The sequence below is a fragment of the Peromyscus eremicus genome, chromosome 8b, assembly GCF_949786415.1.
Source record: "Peromyscus eremicus chromosome 8b, PerEre_H2_v1, whole genome shotgun sequence".
Taxonomy (NCBI): domain Eukaryota; kingdom Metazoa; phylum Chordata; class Mammalia; order Rodentia; family Cricetidae; genus Peromyscus; species Peromyscus eremicus.
Window position 1 is genome coordinate 36221172 of NC_081424.1, and position 20129 is coordinate 36241300.

The window sequence follows — 20129 nt, forward strand, 5'->3', positions numbered from 1 at the left end:
TATTCATGTTCCACACTGCACATGCTTGGCAAGCGTTTGAATGAATGAATTAATGAGCCCAAGTTTTCCTTAATTGCCCAAAGATATGAGCACTGTGCAACTACATAAACCTATAGACAGATAATTGCACATGATAATAGTTCTTTCCCTTAGCTTCAAATTACCCTGGGCAACATAGCACTCTATTCGTTGTCTTTGGACTTACTGATTTCAGAGTTTGTTGTGGCTTTTGTTTATTTTAAATTTTTTTTGTTTTTTGTTTCTGTTTTTTTTTTTTCCTTTTTCTTTTTTTTCGAGACAGGGTTTCTCGGTGTAGTTTTGGTGCCTGTCCTGGATCTCGTTCTGTAGATCAGGTTGGCCTCGAACTCAGAGATCTGCCTGGCTCAGCCTCCGGGGTGTTGGGATTAAAGGCGTGCGCCACTGCCGCTCCGCGTGGCTTTTATTTTGTAATTATCAGGAAAATGTCAGAATAGCAATTTTTAAAAGGTTCAAGGAATTATCCCCTTAGGTCTAGAATAAAGTCTAGAGGGCCAGCTAATTTCAGCGAGTGCTAATCGGTGGAATTTTGCCCAAAAGAAAAATGGCCTCCTGGGCGTCAGCTTCCTTTTTTATGTGGCCCAATCAAAACCTAGGATCCCGGGCGTCGGCGTCCTCACTTCCGCCTGGCCTTCCTGGACTCCTAAGTCCTCTCCGAGAGTCGCCGCGGTGTGCTTCTTCTTCGGGACTGTCTCCGCAGCCTGGGCGGGGAGGCCGAGTGGCTGCGGGCGGGCAGGATGAGCGCGGTGCGGGCGCTGCGGGTGCCGGGCCGTCACGGCTACGCCGCCGAGTTCTCCCCGTACCTGCCGGGCCGCCTGGCCTGCGCCGCGGCGCAGAACTACGGCATCGCGGGTGAGCCCGGGGCCGCGCCGCCGCCGCAGCCGCCGCCGCCGCCGGGGCGGGCGCGGGAACGCGCTTCCGGGCGCGCGCGGTGCCGCCCGTCACCGCCAGGGGGAGACAGAGGGCCGGCCCGTCCTCCTCGGTCCCCTTCTCCCCACAGTGGGCGTTTGAGCCCAGGGGAAATCTCCAGCTTGTCTTTCCCCTTCCTTAAGAAGGAAGGATGCACTTCTCAGCGCTTGGAAGGTGGAGGCAACAGAGTCACGCGTTCAAAGCCACCTTCAGCTTCTACGTAGGGGGACTCTGACCCTGTCTTTAAAAAAGACTAGAAAAGTACTGTGCTCGCCTTTTGTTATCTCATGGAGAATGGAGAAATTTGCAGAGCTGTCCAGACGCCCGAGCCATTATATTTAGCCTTCTTTTAACTCGTACCCCATCTGTTGTTTACACAATGTGTGGCAAATCATTGCATAATGTCAGTGATCCGTAGTACTTGTTTTGTCTACTGTAGGGGGAAAAAATATGGTTTCTGAAAATCAGTGATAAATAACGTATTTTCTTATAGTTTTGACCATTAGCTCTTAGAGCTTGCGGTCAGGTTTACAGTCCTTGGCCTCCGGTTAGGATGAATACTTTTAAGTCTCTTATAAAGGTTTCTTATAGGGAGTTGGTATATTTAGGATTTTTTAAAGATTTATTTATTTATTATGTATACAGGAGAGGGTGCCAGATCTCATTCAGATGGTAGTGAGCCACCATGTGGGTGCTGGGAATTGAACTCAGGACCTCTGGAAGAGCAGTCAGTGCTCTTAACCTCTGAGCCAGCTCTCCAGCCCCTATTTAGGATTTTTTTAGAGGTGTGTGTGTGTGTTTTGCTTGTATGTATGTCTGTGAACCACAGCCATGCCTCCTAAGGTCAGAAGAGGAGTTTCGAGGAGGGTGTTGGATCCCCTGGAACTGGAGTTCCTGATGGTTGTTAGTCACCAAGTGGGTGCTGGGACCAGAAACAGGGTCCTTTGCAAGCAGCCAGTGCTCGTAAGGGATGAGGCATCTCTCCAGCCCTAGAATTGGTATTTTTTCATCAGTCATGTTTAAGTGGAAGAACTTTAACACCTTGAAGATGAAACACATCTTACTGATCATAAGAACTCAAAAGTTAATTCTTTCAAGACTCTAGTAACACATGGGTGTGCATGTAAACTTAATTCACTTTGATCAGATATTCGTAGAGTCCAGGGTGGGGTGGGGTGGGCGGTCATTAGGGGAGAGAAAGAGACATTAGTTTTTTTATCAGAAAGAATTAATTGCTGGTAGATAACTGAAATTAACACTGTTTTAAACATTTGGCCAAAGAATATATGGTATTTCCACAATACTTTGTCTCAAAATGCCACGTTAGATGTGTTTTACATGTATGGACAAGGCAGGAGCACAGTCTTGGGAGTCTATAAGCATGAGGTTTCTCTTCTGTTAGTAGAGATGTTAGCACTAACTTGAAAGGTTTGTGTGCCTAGCACCTGGCCTGTTTTGAGTTGGCACTTGGGTATTTTCCCCTATGCTGTTGTCTGGATTCCAGTCAGGCCAGATTAGGTAAATTGCATATTTAATGATTGAAGCATACTACGTAACTTGTAGTCCTTTTGTTTATGTGGTCACAGTTATTTTAAGGGACATTTGTGATAGTTAAAGCAGGTCCATACTGCTTCATACTCTATCTTAGATGTGTCCTGGAAGCTTCAACAGCATGACCTTATTTTTTGTTTTTTCTCTTTAGGCTGTGGAACCCTATTAGTGTTGGATCAAAATGAATCTGGGCTACAGATTTTTAGAAGGTAAAGTGTCTGTCTTTTCTATTGCTGTGATAAGACACCATGATCGAGGCAACTTATAAAAGAAAGTGTTTAATTTGGGTTTTAGGTCTCAGAAGGTTAGAGTCTGTAATGGCAGAGCAAGGGCAAGGCTACAGGATCAGCTGAGAGCTCACGTCTTGGTTCACAACTAGGAGGCAGAGAGATGCATGCTGGGAATGGGGCAAGTCTTTGAAGTCTCAGAGCCTGCACCCAATGACACACTTCTTCCAACAATACCACACCTCCTAAACCTTCCCAAACAGTTCTATCAGCTGGGGACTGAGTATTCAAACGTATGACCTGTGGGGGCCATTCTCCTACAAACCTCTATGGTGGCTCTAATTATTATTAAGCTTACATATATTCTCAATCACTGTCAAAGACTTAATACTATTCCCCTTTGAATATTTGCTACTAATAGGTTTTGATTTGTGATATGAAAGAAACTTTTGCATTGGCGTATATAGAAATGATTTTTTTTCTACTTGGCTTATGCCACGTTCTCAAGCTTATTAGTGTCCATTTAGAAATTGCATATTTTGCGGGGCGGTGGTGGTGGTGGTGCATGCCTTCAATTCCAGCACTCAGGAGGCAGAGCCAGGCGGATCTCTGTGAGTTCAAGGCCAGCCTGGTCTACAGAGCGAGATCCAGGACAGGCACCAAAACTACACAGAGAAACCCTGTCTTGAAAAACCAAAAAAAAAAAAAAAACCAAAAAAAAAAAACCAAACAAAAAAACAAAACAAAAAAACCCAGAAATTGCATATTTTAAATTTAAACAGTGAGCTAATCAGTGTAGTGTGTGGTCCACCCATCTTTGCTGTCTTAATATCATTTAGCTTTACTCAAGCCAGAGCTAATGCCCATCTTGTGGATTACCCAGTGTTTCTCTTCTCTCTGTACCTGTCTTCCATGTTGATTGATGGACTCATAATACTTCATCAGGGTTAGTCAAAGGCAGAGAAAAGAGGTTCTGTTAGAAGGTGACGTCCTGTTCACAGCCCGGGTGAAAGATTTATGCAATAAGTATCATACAGGTCAGAGGAAAGATTTATGGGAGTATTTAAAATTATTGGTCTCAGTATTTTGAAGTACTTGCTGGTGCATGCTGGGAGTCCCAGGCTACCGCAAGCAGCAGGTGTGACAGCATGCCCTCGGTAGTTAGCATCGCATTAGTGGCTGCAAACCTCCTGTTAGTTTAGCTTTCTAGTTATCTACGTGCACTTCCTCGGCCGTTCTTCCTGCCTTTCTGAACCTGTTTCTGGGAAACACCTGCTTTATTTATCTCTTGTGGTTTTGAAGATCAGATGAGATAATGTGTGTTAATATACGTGGAAAACTAAGGAAAAAAAACTAACAATAAACTTGAGATTGTTAATCGAATTCTGATCGGCAGTTCATGTATTTTTTTTTTTTTTTTTTTTTTTATTCTGGTGAAGCTTTGACTGGAATGATGGATTGTTTGATGTTACCTGGAGTGAAAACAATGAGCACGTCCTTGTCACCTGTAGCGGTGATGGCTCACTACAGCTCTGGGACACCGCCAAACCCACAGGGCCCCTCCAGGTCTACAGAGAACACACTCAGGAGGTAGGAGGGGAATCTCTGGGATGACTGCTTTCCTTTCTTAGACTCTGCTTGAAATCTCGTTGGGAGTGAACATGGGGAAATGTTTTCAGAGGACAAGGGTAAGCTTTAATGTGTCTTGTTCATAGTAGATGTCACTTACTATTTTATTATTCAAACATTAAGTAGTTCTTGGCCTAAGACAAGACAAGACAAGGTCAGGCTCCTCACTAGGCAATACCAGTGCCTCCAGCAGCGTACTGTGGCATCGTTTCCTCCACAGAGCGCCATGGTGTTCCTTATGCCCTGTGAACATGCCTCCCATGCAGTGCCTTAAGAGAGGGTGGGCGGGCTGTTCACAGGCTATGTCATGACTGTCCTTACGCCTCACAGAGACTCAGAATACATTCAAGGGCAGCATCAAATACCAACCAGGAGGCTGAGTTTACTAAAGGAAATTTAAGATTCATTGTTTTTAGTTTGTGTGTGTGTGTGTGTGTGTGTGTGTCTGTGTGTCTGTGTGTGTGTCTGTGTAATATGGGCCTAGGAAATAGTTTAGACTTTAGAAGAACCAAACTGCATGTGGAAATTTTAAGGAATGTGATGAAGACATTCTCTCTTGGTGTTTGACCTTAGGTGTTTTAACCTCAAAGTAGCAACGGAGCCTTCAAATGCAGACTTGAAAATGTGCTCTCAAGTTTTTACCTACGCTTATGCTTGTCTCATTGTGGGCCTTCAGTAAGTGTTTACTAATTAGATGGAAGAACATTAGTGTTTTGTGATAAAAACTGAGCTATGTGAGCATCCTAGATAACATTGTATGTATGGTTACAGCTATTTTAAAAAATCAGTACTCTACAGTTATAGCTATTTTAAAAAATCGGTATTTCTACAATTAGTTCTAAAAATAACGAGTGCTTTCTCTTACTTTCTTGAGTTGGGATGTTTCCTTGAGTATTGTGCTGGTAAATGACCGTGGTTTTAGAAAATTCCCTGGGTAATGGCAGCTTTGGTGAAAGAGGAACTCGGGATTCAGGGTGTTCAAGGAAAGACTCCCTCAGAGCAGCAGGTCCCAAACTCAGACATTGTCAAGTTCCATCAGTTTGCCGACAGTCTTGTTGTTATTTCTTGGATAGGGGCTCTTATAGCCCAGACTGGCTTGGGGTCACTGTGTCACTGAAAATGACCTTGAGCTGGTGGTCTTCCTGCGTCCGTGTCCCAAGGGCTGGCATCACAGCTGTGAACTAACCTGCCTGGCTTATTTTGCTTTTTCTTATACAACTTGTGTTACAAATAACTCAATGATTTAACTTTCTTTCTTTAGAACTATCCTTTCCTCTCAGGATTTTTTTTCCCACAGTTTGTTGCCTTTTATTGATTATTTATGTAAATGATAGGATGAAGGAGTAGATCATGAGGTAAGCTCTAGTTACAGGAAATGGTGTGCCTGCTTTAATGTTTTTCTTTATCTTTTGGTTTTTTGAGACAGGGTTTCTCTGTGTAGTTTTGGTGCCTGTCCTGGATCTTGCTCTGTAGACCAGGCTGGCCTCGAACTCACAGAGATGCTCCTGGCTCTGCCTCCCAAGTGCTGGGATTAAAGCCGTGCGCCACCACCTTTATCTTTAATTACTATTTTGTCTGCTCCAAAAGTAATAGTCATGAGCCATTGGGTTCACAGCTATATATATTCATTTGTTTTTAACGTATGTTAAAGCAAATATGTAATGAATGTATAGACCATTTTCATATAACCAGTGGTCTCTGTATATTCTCTAAGAAATTCTGTATAGAATGTCCCTGATGGCTGATCACCCAATCTTTATGAATTTTTCTATTTCAGGAGCTAATGTATTTGACTTTTAAATTGTCTTAATAATGGTCAGAAAAAGTGCTTCTCTTGTGCTCAAATCTACTTCCTATAGCCGCCAATTCTTGCTTCATACCCTTCTCTGAAGAGGTGAACCTCAGCCCACACCTTCTTCTCCTGGAGAGAAACTTTGGAAATAGCCATCATGTCCCTTTGGTTTTCCCCTTTAGGAAACTTGGCATTTCTTCATCTTGTCCTCAGCTGACACTACTTGTGCCCTTCTAGAATTCTCCTTTGATACTCCTCTGCCTTTTTAATGTCCGCATTTAATAGATTCTGAAATGTCGTGATCGGTACTCCACAGTCTTGAGCCTTTAGTTCTGGTGACATTTCTGAAGTGGTCATGAAGCTTCCCTAACCATGTCGTGTCTCAGTGTGGGGTTACTTTGGGATCACAGAGAAAGCACCTAGATCTTTGGTATGTGAGCTGGTGTTGAATCTGTTTACTTTATTCTCTAATTATGAATTGTTTTGTTTTGAGTTGAAGACATACTTTGTTTTGTGCTGTGTGTATGTGTGTACTATTCTGGATTGTTTTCCTCTCATAATTTTTAAATGTTAAGTTTTATTTAGGTATGGATTTTATTGGGGGGCATGTGTATTATATATGTGCATGTGTGTGTTCAAGCGTGTGGGAGTGGCACATATATTATTTGTTTGAGTGTGTGTGCATATGTATGTGTGCAACATGTATGTTATGTGTTCAAGTGTGCGTGTGTGGGCAGCATGTATGTTGTGTTTGAGTGTGTGTGCAGAGGCCAGAGGGAGGATTCTGGTTGTTCTTTTCTATCACTGTCTTCCTTATTTCTTTGAGACAGAGTGTCTCACTGAACTCAGAGCTAGCCTAGCAGCCAGGAGGCTCCAGTGATCCTCCTGTCTCTGCGCCCCACAGAGCTGGGGTTACAGGTACACAGCCACACCTCACCTTTTATGGTGTCCTGGGGATTAGAACTCATGTTCTCATGTTTGTGCAGCAAGCACCCACTGAGCCATCTCTCTAGACCCCTCAAGGTAACTTTTGATAAACATTTGTATCAGAGCACGTTGGTTGTTAACTAAAAGTGGCTCTTACAAATTTATTGTTTGATTACTACTATTATATTATTACTTTCACTGATTTGCTTGTTTATGTGAACCAACAGCCTTTTTAGATGTTTGTTTCAGTGCACACTCATGTGTTGATACTGACTTGTGTCTTAGTGTGGGCCGCTGTTGAGGAGCAGGGTTTCTATGATTAGTACTAGAATATGCAGTAAGCCAAGAAAACTCACTAGTCACCTGCACCAAGTACTCTAGGCAGAGAAGCTTGTAGACAACAGAAATCTGTCACAGTTCTAGAACTGAAGTCCAAGGTCAGAGTGCCACAAGATCAGCTTCCGCCTTCTTCCCGCTGCAGACATGTGATCCTGTTGTCTCAGTCACATGATGGAAGACGGTGAAGAATCCCTAGTTTTGCTTGTTTGATTGTTTGAGGTTGATATGTTTCTGCCTACACAAAAGGCCAGGGCAGACCAACTTAAAAATAGATAAATGCAGGTTTATTGGGCATGGCTCCTGGGTGGATTCACTGGTCCTAAAGAATGGGGCCAGATAAGTCATACCTAGGCTAAGACAGGGAGATTTTATAGACCTTAGGCTAGGGGTGATGATGATGTACCAGCCAGGAGCTGGGACTGTGCCCAAGTATGGGCAAAAGCTAGGTCCTAGGCAGGCACTTGGGTGTCATTCCTTTGTTCAGAGTTTTCTCATCATGGGTGGGGTGAGGAGAAATAGGGCAGATGAGGTTTCCCAGATTGTACAAGGGAGAGTCAGGGTTCCAGCCCAACAGAGGTAGAGTCTTATTCTTAGCCCTGTAGACCAGGCTGGCCTGGGACTCACTAGGAAGCACAGGCTGGCAGTCTTTGTGGCTCTGTTGGCCCTGTTTCCCAAGTGTTAGGATTATAGTCCTGAGCCACCATGCCTGGTGGGAATCCCTTTTATAAGGACACTCACCCCATTCATGAGGACTCTACCCTTCCTATCTAGCTACCTCCTAAAGGACCCACCTCTTCACATCAGATTGGTGGCTATGATTTCAACACATGAGTCTGAAAGTGGCTTTCTGGGTGGGTGCAGAAATACTTACTCCAGTTCCTCACTCTCAGTTTGCTAGTACAGTCCTAAAACACTGAAAAGTAGTTCTCCTCGCTGAATAGCGAGGCTTATCTGTTTGCCGACTCAGCCTCCCCGCTTCTCTCCCCCTCTCTCTTTCTTGACAGTTTGGTCCAGGCTAGCCTGCAATTCCCACTGGAGCCCAGGGTGACCATGAACCTCTCATCCTCCTGCCTCTGCCTCCTGAATGCTGGGATTGCCGTCTGTCTGGCCATGGCCAGGGGATGTGGCACTGGAAATGGAACTCAGGTCCCAGGGCCTCATGTGTGCTAGGCAGACGCTCTACCAGTCGAGCTACATCCCAGCTTTGATTTTTAATTTTTACAAGATGTGTAGTTTTCAGGTGCTTATAAAAACTGATCTTTGAGCTGAGTGTGCCACTGTTAGTACTCTGTCACAGAGAAATGGCATTTATTTATTTATAGTAATAATGTGCTACGTAATTTAAGTCTTTAAAAGGTGAATTAATAACATCTATCCTTTGATAATGACAGAAGCTAAGGTGTATATATATATATGTATATATATATAAAAAATGATGGATACAAATAAAATATTAATATAGAACAATAATCAGTCATGTATTTAACACTAGTGTGGTCCCTTTAGACATGTTTATACTTAAAACTGCACAAAAGATTTCTCCACAAAAGAGATTTTTTTTCCCTTTTCGTCCGTTTCCCTCATTCTCTTTTAAAAGATTGGAATAACTATAGGGAAAAATCAGCATGATATATTTCCCTTTGCATATTTAGTCACAGTCGGCCATTTATTTCAGAGTAGATTGCTACAGGTGGATTTTAGTAGACTTTAAAATGGCAGTTTAAAATTTAGAGACTGAAGAGAAAACTAGCTTCCAGTTAGAGAGGTGCTAATCAGTTTTCTTTGTTTGGATTTTACAGCCAGTAGGATGTAACGGCTGCCATCACTGTTAGAGGAGCAGCATGTAGTATTTTAAGATCTGCACTGTATTCAGAGTGCCAGCATGCCTGTCCCAGTAATGTCTGAGACTTGTATGATAATCTGCAGTAGCTTGGGGTCATGCGAGCAAACTGACTCGCTTGGTTTGACGGAGCAAGCAGTGCATGTGGTACATTGGTGGGAGAGGAGTTGGGAAAGTGAGAATGGGTCATTTCCCAGTGCAGCCCAAGTATAGTATGGTCCTATCTAGTGGCTACTGCTGAAGAAGCAGATATAATCCCCCACTTAATCTGCTTCGGCTGCCAGCTCTTAGATAGGACTCTACTACAATTCCGACATTTGAAATGTCCAAATTTAATATGAAAAAGATATGCAAAATACTTAACTTAGTTGTTCTCAAACTTTGCTGAACGTTAGGCATTGCCTAGGATGCATTAAAATGTTTTCATGCTCAGGTTACACTGTCTGGGCTGTGGAGCAAGTTGTCAGGGTTAGAGTCCCAGATGACTCCAGTGTGCAGCGCTGTTAGGAAATCACTGCTTTAACTCCATAGGCATGCGATTCTGATGATCTTGATGTGTTTGCTGCCCAGTGTTTTAGAGATTATAATAGAATGCCAACTCAAAGGACCTTTAATAGCCGTGTGGGTTAGTGTTAACTATGAACTCGACACAGCCTACAGTCACCCTGGAAGAGCAAGCATCTTAATGAGGAGTTATCGAGATCAGAGTGGCCTGCAGAGGGTTATAGAGCTTCCAGCCCCTGGTGGGCAGCACTGTTCCCCAGGCAAGGGGTCCTGAGCAGTGTCAGAGGAGAGCAGCAAGCGAGCATCAAACGCTTGGTCTCTCTTCACTCCCGACTGTGACTGTGATGTGACCAGCTGTTTGAGTTCCTTCCTGCCTTGACGCCTTGAAACGATGGACTGTACCCTGGAACTGTAAGCAGGACAAACCCTTCCCTCCCCGATGTTTTTTGTCAGTGTGTTTTTCACAGCCACAGAAATGATACCAGAACCTCGTTTTTATTCATATTGCATTTATCCAAACTCAAAACTTACTTTAAAACGTCAAAGAAGAGAAAATGGTGATTTTAACTAGATAGAAACTGTAACAAAATGTTTGAGTAGAAAAGGATTTTCATGCATGATCATTGCTACTCTATCTGTCATCTTTCTCATGTACTCAGTGTGGGTGTCAACACTAGAGTGGGTTAGCAAGGAATCATAGGTAAGAACTAGAACTCCATCTCCTGTTGTAGAATCCGTTTGGAGACATATGTAGGAGAACTATTCAGTCTTTACAATTTTTTTTTTGGGGTTTCTATTGCTGTGAAAAGACACCATGACCTCAGCAACTCTTATAAAGGAAACATTTAATTGGGATGGCTCACTTACAGTTTAAGAGGTTCGGTTCATTATCATCATGACAGGGAGCATGGCAGCATGCGGGCAGATATGGCACTGGAATAGTAGCTGTGAGTCCTACATCTTGCAGGCAACAGGAAGTCAACTGAGACACTGGGTAGTATCCTGAGCATAGGAAACCTCAAAGCCCGCCCCACAGTGACACTCTTCTTTCAACAAGGCCATTCCCAGTCCAACAAAGCCACATCTCCTAATAGTGCCACTTCCTATGAGATTATGGTGGCCAAATTACATTCAAACTACCACGATGGCTGTGTAGCATAGGCTGGTCTTGAAGTTGCTATGTAGCCAAGAATGACTTTGAACCCAGGACCCTTCTGTCTCAGCCTCCCAAATGTTGTGATTATAGGAATGTGTCACCAAGACTGCCTTTATTCAGTCTTATTTTATAACGATATATGAAACTGGAAATTATTTTTAGTTTTGTTATAATCTCATATAAAGTTTATCTCATGGAAGAATTATTTTAAGATATAATACTTAGATTTTATATAAGAAGAATATAGTTTAATAGATACAGCCATGTGGTTTAAATTATTTACGTTATTTGTTACAAATATATGCTATATATTAATTTCAAAAGAACCGATGGAAATGCAGTTCTAAAACTAACAATATCAGTTGCATGTAGAGTGAGTGGGAGAAAAAGGGCACTGATAAAGAAATGGAAGTGAGATTTCTCTAATTATAACTCATATTATAATTTTACAAAATTAGAAAATGTTTGACAAAATTCAAAATCACAATTTAAAGCAGGACAAAAAAAGGCAATACTAAAGAAATGACCTAGGGCCTGGTAGCCGACTCCATAGTCAGGTATTGGAAATCATTCTTTCCAGTGACTTTAAAAATATGGTGGTGTGATTGCCATCTCTGGTGTGGTATGTCTCATGAATGGAAAGATACTAAAAAGAAATTTTAAACCTCATTCAGAAAAGTCAGTGTTGTTACTCTGAAAGTCTCATCTGTGTATCATAAGATGATGCATAACAATAGTCATGCCATTGAAATCAACATTTTACTGTGAGAGAAAAGAGGTTTGGGAATAAAGAAGATATATAGGACATTTATCTTAAAATTGGGGGTGAACTAGCTGCGTAAACTTGTGACTTATTTTTCCTCTGTTCAAAATGTGTATTTTCTGGGTCTTGTAAAGAGAAACCCTGTAAAGAGAAGCACTCCCTCCTCTTCAGCAGTGAGCATCCTTAGTGCCTGGAGAGCAGCTTCTAACTAGTCTTCCAGCACATGCAGTGAGTGGGCTTTGGAGAAGTCACTAATTCTAGGGCTGGATAGGAGTAGACACGAGGAATCTAAGACATCTTTTCTTGTGTCAGAAAACAAGAAAGCTATGAGAAGACTTTGGAGCCCTGCCCAACGTTGAGAAGAGATGATTTAAAGGGACTCTCTGTGGCCAAAGATCATACAGTCTGAACATTGGCAAGAACAAATGAAAACATTGAACACGCACACACACACACAATCACACAATCGTGTGTTGTTTTCATTCATGAAATGGTGATAATCAGAAGCAAGTCACCACTGTTAAAGATTAATAGGATTGCCAACTCATTTTTTCTTACCATTAATGAGGAATCATGACAGGTCTTGCCTTCTCTGTAGGAATTGGTTGTGGAACAAACAAGAAGTTGATTAGAAAATTCCTTATAGTAGAATCCTGTGAAACATATGCAGAAGGAATAGCAGCAAATTGGCACTTAGTGGCCTCTAATGAAATAGTGACTCTGAGAGAGGGTCATCTGCAGATGCCTAAACCATCAACACAAGATTGAAACATTCTCTGAACAATCTAGAATCACGGAAAGTGGGCCAATCAGAAGTTATATGCCTCCTGATTCAATAGGAAGCTGAAACAATTGAGCTGAATCTGATTAAGTCTCCAGATCTAACTTCCAATTTCAAGGAAATAGGAAGTGTGATGGATTGCCATGAGGAAATGGTCACATCCAGCGTGTGGGGCCTTGTGCAGGTGAACAACTTCATTCCTTCAGCAGATAGAGGTCGTGGGAAGGTGGGAGAGAAAGCAGAATGGGAAGGGGCATGCCATCTTAGCCTAGAAGGGACTCAACAGCCACAGCTCAGCCTGTACATGATATTTTTCTGACAGTCAGAGAATTACAGATATATACTACTAGACGCTGTCAGGGAGCCACTGTTAATCTTGTTAGGGATACATAAGACCTTGTGCTAAAGTTGAAAGCAAGTCCTTATCTGCTGAAGTACTTAGGAGTGAATTGATCTGATTGTAAAATATTCTGGCCACCAGTCAGTCTGTAATGGAAACAGTGAAGAAGATGAACAAAATGATGGACAAAATATTGACAGCTGGGAAATACTCTGTAGCTTTATATACACTTCCAAATTTCCATAATGAAAAAGATTCAAAATGTGTCCTACAGCAAAAGAAATATAGAGCCCCCTTTAATCACTCAGTAATTAAAAATCACTGTTCCTTCCTTTGCATTCATGTGGGTAAGTGAAAATTCTGGGCAAGTTCCCTTTGACTATTTTAATTAAGTAGACCAACTTACAAAAGGGCACTGCTTTAGGGCAGATTACCATGAGCTCTTGGGAGTTGGAGTCAGTCATAAAATACATCCTTTCATACTGGTTTTGATGAAGTGCAGCTTTGGTAAAGTGGCACAAAATACTGCCAGTGACTTTTGGTTTGTTTTTCTCTCCTGTTTTGCCAGTTAATTTATTCAGTGCCAAGAGTGATTTCTTAAGATAGGCCTTTATAGTGCCCTGCTTTTAAAACTCAAACTCAGATACTGCACATCTTTTCTTTATTTATATTTAATTTGACTGTTTGCTATGCCCATGCTTCTGGTGGTGGTGGAGGGGGGAACTGGGGACAGAGAAGAAACAGACGAGCACACAAAGACCAAGATGTGCTTCCAATCAGGGTTGGTATGCATTCCAAGAGCTCCTCTTAGCTCTGCTGAGTGTGAGGTACCGGCTTGGCCCAGCTGGGAAAGTGAGCAGGTCTGCCACGACCTTGTCCTCTGGGGTTCTTTCTTGCCCCATGAATTGACTGTGACAGGGCTAAAAGTGGACACAGTGCTGCATGTGAGGAGACTTGTCTGGGAAGGGGCAGGAAGAGCATTCCTGAATCTGAGGAGAATAGGAATGCAGAATTAGGCAAAAAAGGGAGAGCAGCAGAGTAAAAGGCAAAGCAGAGATGATGGAGGCCGAGAGGATGGAGGCCGAGAGGATGGAGGCCGAGATGATGGAGGCCGAGAGGATGGAGGCAGAGAGGATGGAGGCAGAGAGGATGGAGGCCGAGGTGATGGAGGCAGAGAGGATGGAGGCAGAGAGGATGGAGGCAGAGAGGATGGAGGCAGAGAGGATGGAGGCAGAGGTGATGGAGGCAGAGGTGATGGAGGCAGAGGTGATGGAGGCCGAGAGGATGGAGGCAGAGGTGATGGAGGCCGAGAGGATGGAGGCCGAGAGGATGGAGGCCGAGAGGATGGAGGCCGAGAGGATGGAGGCAGAGGTGATGGAGGCAGAGGTGATGGAGGCCGAGAGGATGGAGGCCGAGAGGATGGAGGCCGAGAGGATGGAGGCAGAGGTGATGGAGACAGAGAGGATGGAGGCCGAGAGGATGGAGGCCGAGAGGATGGAGGCAGAGGTGATGGAGGCCGAGAGGATGGAGGCCGAGAGGATGGAGGCCGAGAGGATGGAGGCAGAGGTGATGGAGGCAGAGGTGATGGAGGCCGAGGTGATGGAGGCCGAGAGGATGGAGGCCGAGAGGATGGAGGCCGAGAGGATGGAGGCAGAGATGATGGAGGCCGAGAGGATGGAGGCTGAGAGGATGGAGGCAGAGAGGATGGAGGCTGAGAGGATGGAGGCAGAGAGGATGGAGGCATGGGCTTGGGACACAGCATTTGGCCATTGAGTGAAGGTAAATGGGAAGACATCGCTGATTTCTTGTGTTGTTAAGAAATATTTCATATGTGTAAAATATATGGAAGATGCAGAAATGGTGCTTTGGACACTTAAATATTTACCATGTAGCTTAATAAACAAAGCATTACTTATTTTTGGGGAGTCCCCTGATTACCTCTTCATAATCTTTGATTCTCCCTTTTGTCTTTGTCTTTCCTTTTTCCCAGAAGCAACCACTTTGTTCAGTTTCTGTTTACACTTTCTTTGCTTACATATGTATGCGGTCCAAAGCCATGCATAGTTTTGCATGATTTTGACCTTTGGGCAGTACAGATCATCATGGATGAATCTTACAGAATGCTGAGTGAAACTGAAAAGCTGCAGAGGCCACATAATGTTGAAAGGCTTTGGACAGGGCAGTGACATTAATCTGTACTTAGAAATATGTTTCCATGCGGGCTGGATAAAGGCTGGACTGCATAAAAACAAGCAGGAGTGGATGGGGAGGGCAGTCAGAGAGCTGCTGTTCTCTCGAGTGGTAGCTAATGGTTGATGACAGCCGTGTCAAGGAGTCGCAAATTTAGGCATGGCCGCTAAGACGTTCCCTCTTAGTGCTTGGCTCTCTGTCCCTGGAGGGAGGGCAGGCTTGTCCCTTGCTTCAAGTCTTTCTCTGCTCCCTCTCCCCAAAGGCTAATATTTTATAATGCTCAGGTCTCTGCTGGGCAGGTTCTTCCCTGCTCACTGTATTGAGAAGTAACTGGCTGCTCTTGTTAAGTCTTGGTATTCTGCTCTACTTTTCTTCATAGTTTATAGAAAATAACACAATTTTATGTTTATGTATTTATAGGTATCTTCTCTTACTGAGGTGTAAGGTCACCAGGGCTACTCTCGTCTGGCATTCCATCCATCTCAGCTTCATGCCCTTACTTCTAGGTATTAGTGTCTGTTGACAGGATGAGTGAATTGACTTGAGGCTAGTTCAGTGGAGCCCAGATCTCTCTTTGCAGCTGTATCTCCAAGTATCTCTCAGGCTGTGAATTGTTTTTAGAACTTGAGGTCATGGCCCATTTGTCCTAGACACTCAGAACATGTAGTTTCATATTATCGTCCTTCCTCCAATCTTCTACTTTATAAATACCATGCTCACTCACAGTTGCCTGAAACCTTGGTGTTATCTTTAGTGTTTCATCGTTCTAATCCCTGGGTACTGAATCTTCCTATTTATATATTTTTTTTCTCTCTTGAGATAGGGTCTTACTATGCAGCCCAGGCTGGCTTTAAACTCATGAGTACTGCCTATACCTCTTGAGTACTGGGTTCATAGGCCTGTGCTACCATACCCAGCCTCTTTATGTCTTTGGCAGTATCTCTGCCGAAGTCACTGATTCACCTCTGCTTTTTAAGCCTGGGAACATTTTAGCCAACCCCATGTTCTACTGGAGCCTGCTTTTCTGAGTATCAAGCCAAATTTTCCACCACAGTACTTGTCTTAGTTAGGGTGTCTATTGCTGTGAAGAGACACATGACCACAGCAACTCTTACAAAGGAAAACATTTCATTGGAGTAGCTCACAGTTTCAGAGGTTTAATCTATTATCATCATGGCAGGGAGCATGGTGGTGTACAGGCAGACATGGTGCTGGAGAAGGAGCTGCCTGTGCAGGCAACAGGAAGTAGACTGACTCACTGGGTGTGGCTTGAGCATATATGAGACCTTAAAGCCCGCCTCCACAGTGACACACTTCCTCCGACAAGACCACATCTACTCCTACAAGGCCACTCTCTTTGGGGGTCATGTTCTTTCAAACCACCACAGTACTCCTTTTGTACTTAGGTCTGTTTTAAATTTAAATTTCATTGGATTTTTTGCGGATGTGGGTGTGCATCTGTGTATGAGTTCATGTCAGAGTTGGTGCACGTGCACTTAGAGGCCAGTGGACGATCTCTGGTGTCACTGTCTGCCTTACTTTGGGGTTGTTTGTTTTCTCCTCTTGTGTGGACATTGGCAATGGGAGGGGTGGACTAGGATGAGTGTGAGGCACTCAGGATGTTCTGTTAATGCAATTTGTTTGTTTGAAAAAAAAAAAAAAACCAAAGCTGGCCTGTGGTTGTGAATGCCTTTAATCCCAGCGCTCGGGAGGCAGAGGCAGGCTGATCTCTAAGTTCCAGGCCAACCTGGTGTACAGGGTGAGTTCCAGGATAGCCAGCTACATGGAGAAACCCTATCTCAAAAAACAAACAAAACAAAACAAAAACCCCAAAAAATGAAACGAAGTACTTTGTTTAGTATTTGAGACATGGTCTCACTATGTAGCCTTGGCTGACCTTGAACTTACTATATCCACTCATTTACCCCCACCAACTTTATTGAAGTATAGTTAACAAATACATATAATTTATATTTAATGCAAACAGCAATGTTTTTAGGTAAGGCATATTTACCTAAACACTGGTATGCCCTGAATTATGATTCCCACAATAAAGTTAATTAAATTAATCATCGCTTAACAGTGACCATTTTATGTGTGTATGGAGAGAACATTTAAGATCAATTTCCTTAGCATCTCTTAGGCATATGTTATGATTAATTGTTAATATGCTGTGCCTTGTATTGCTAGAATGTATTGATTTTGTAACTGAAAGTTTACCTTTTGGCCAAAGTCACTTCTACCTCTACGCCCCCTAGCCTCTAGCTCCCACTATTCTAAGTTTGACTTATTCGGATTCCATGTCTTAGCCACTGTTCTATTACTGTGAAGAAACACTGTGACCAAGACAACCCTTACAAAAGAAAGCTTTTAATTGGGGACATGCTTATGGTTTCCGAGGTTTAGTCCATGGTCATCATGGCAGGGAGCATGGTGGCATGCAGACAGGCACTGGAGCAGTAGCTGAGAGCTACATCGTGGTCCTTGGGAGGGAGAGATTGGGCCTAGTGTGGGCCTTTGAAACCTCAAAACCCACCCCTAGTGACACTCTTCTTCCAACAAGGCCACACTTCTAATCCTCTAATCCTGTCAAACAGTTCCACTGCCTGGCAAATAAGTGTTAAAATATATGAGCCTATGGGGGCCGTTCTTATTCAGACCACCACAATGTCTTAAAGGACAAAACATCAACATTTAAAATAAAGTCCAGATCAGTATTACTGATGTTTCCCCTGCAGCCACTTCACAATAAACCCCAAACGCTGATATTTGCAACTCATATGTAGGAGGTAGAGTTTTAAGACTCAAAATAGCCTGCTGGCTAGTAATAATGATAAGCTCAGGTGTATGTCTGGACTACTCTCATAAAGGATAATTAGGCACATATATCATTGAATGCAAGTTACAGTAGCGATGTGTATATAATTTATTGTAGAAAGTGATAGAATGAAAACTGTAAGCTTTCAGATGCCTTATGAACTAGTTCACTGAGATGCAGGAGTGTGCATTGGAGTAACACTGCTGAATCACCGAAGCTGCCTGCCAGGGGGTCGAAAGGCCTCCTGGCTCCTATGAACGTTTGTTCTGCGGAAGGCCAGGTGGGGAGAGTAGTTGAATTAATGCTTTCTGATGAACACCGGGGAAACAAGCTGACTTTCGTTTCTTTTCCTTTTCCTTTTTTTTTTTTTTTTTTTTCAAGACAGGGTTTCTCTGTGTGACCCTAGCTGTCCTGGAACTTACTTTGTAGACCAGGCTGGCCATGAACTCACAGAGATCCACCTGCCTCTGCCTCTGAGTGCTGGGATTAAAGCCTGGCTTTAAGATGGCTTTCTTATCTGCTTTGACATTTCTTTGTAATGATCAGTTGGTGGATTTAAAGTGTGTACAACTTGTCTTGGTGAAGAAGGTTTGGAAACTGTAGACTTCTATTAATGCAGAGTGGAATCTCTAAGGAGTGAGCATGGGAGACTGGACGGAATCACCTTTCTGTTTTTCAGATACCATGTAGAAATGGGAAGCACTTAATATTTTAATACAGTGAGTTGCAGGTTGACACTGTTATAAAGTGCTAAAATACAACATTTAACTTGATGCTGTTTTGCTTTCTAAACATTAGGAATTTTTGTTTTTTTAGGTGTATAGTGTTGATTGGAGCCAAACCAGAGGTGAACAGCTTGTGGTGTCTGGCTCATGGGATCAAACTGTCAAAGTGGTATGTCACCAATACTGCATTTAAAAACAATTAGTTTCCTTCCAAGCTCCCACTGAAATATTTTATTTTCTAAAATATTCTGCAGCTTTAAATGTGATCAATTGATTTTATTTTCAAAAGTATATATTAAAATGTTTGTCAAAATTTAAAAAAATGTCGTCTTGGCTACAACTTAATAATTAGCTTAGTAGTGATTATTTTAGTCCCTTAGAGACAATCTTATTTTATGGAAAAATAAATCCTAAAAATCTTTGAAACATATGTATCATACATGTATATATCAATGTGTATGTTATTTATGTCATACTTATACATATAGTGCTGTATAGTCTATATAAGAGTGTACATTCGTATTTACCTTTCTTGAGTAACGGTTTGCTTGTTTATTCTCAGTGGGACCCAACTGTTGGAAATTCCCTGTGTACCTTTACGGGGCACGAGAGTGTCATTTACAGCACAATCTGGTCTCCCCACATCCCCGGCTGCTTTGCTTCAGCCTCAGGTAAGTAATTCTGATTTCCCAGAAGCCTTATGGCCGGGCTACTGTTTTACCATTAGGTGGCGCTGTGTCCTCTAGATTCAGAGAAAATGAGAGCATGGACCCGTTTGGTATTCTTAGGATATTTGATTTTTTTTTTTTCTTCCAGAGTTTGGACATGCTGAGCATGTACTGAGCTACATCCACAGCCCTTAGGACCTTTCTTCTGTCTGTCTGTCTTCTTCCTTCCTTCCTTTTTTCCTTCCTTCCTTTGGCAAAAATTAGCAGAGAGCTGAGTCCCAGCTTGTATTTCAATGAATATAGCCCTTTTACAATAAATGTTCAGGTTCTTTTGGTATGGACAGATTTGTGGTTTATAATGTCACAACAGATTTTAAAATACATTTGAAAGAGGAGGTTTGCTTTTGTTTTTGTTTGTTTCAGAACACTATTAACCTATGAGATGCAGGTTAATTACCAGGCTTTTTAACAGGTAGGTCGAGTTTGGAGCTGAGATACATGGCTTGGTGAATGAAATTGTGTCCTTGGCTCACAGTTGGTTAACTAAAGCCATTTCAGTTAACCAGAGCACCCAGGGAAGATAGAAGAGAGACAGGTGGGCACGCTACAGCCCTCAGGGCCAAATGACTCAGGCAGGTTTTGTAAATAAAGTTTTATTGGAACATGGCCACACCAATTCGTTTGTGTATCATCTGTGGCTGCTTCCATACAGTTATAGGAAGTAAAGTAGTTGTTACAAAGACCTAATAGCTCCCAAAGCCAAAATATTTGCTTCTGGCCTTTTATAGGAAATATGTGTTGACCCCTGGAGCCTTGGGGAGAGAGAGAGTTAGAAGCTCTTCTGCACAGTGAGTTGTTTAGAGGAGAGAAAGCAGTAGCTAGAGAAGGAGGTGATGAGCTTCCAGTGTTGTCTATAACCCAGCCAGAGACAGGC

General features: G+C 42.8%; 1 protein-coding gene across 1 annotated transcript in view; it reads left to right on the forward strand.

Moving 5' to 3' along the window:
• Positions 1-654: 654 nt before the first annotated feature.
• The window catches only part of Pex7 (peroxisomal biogenesis factor 7), a 64646-nt gene continuing 45171 nt past the window's right edge, over positions 655-20129 (forward strand). Inside the window, exons 1-5 of the mRNA XM_059272687.1 lie at positions 655-888; positions 2648-2705; positions 4163-4313; positions 18619-18696; positions 19090-19198. Of these exons, the coding sequence (XP_059128670.1) occupies positions 774-888; positions 2648-2705; positions 4163-4313; positions 18619-18696; positions 19090-19198 (511 nt within the window). The 5' untranslated portion in view covers positions 655-773. The remainder of the gene's footprint in view (positions 889-2647; positions 2706-4162; positions 4314-18618; positions 18697-19089; positions 19199-20129) is intronic.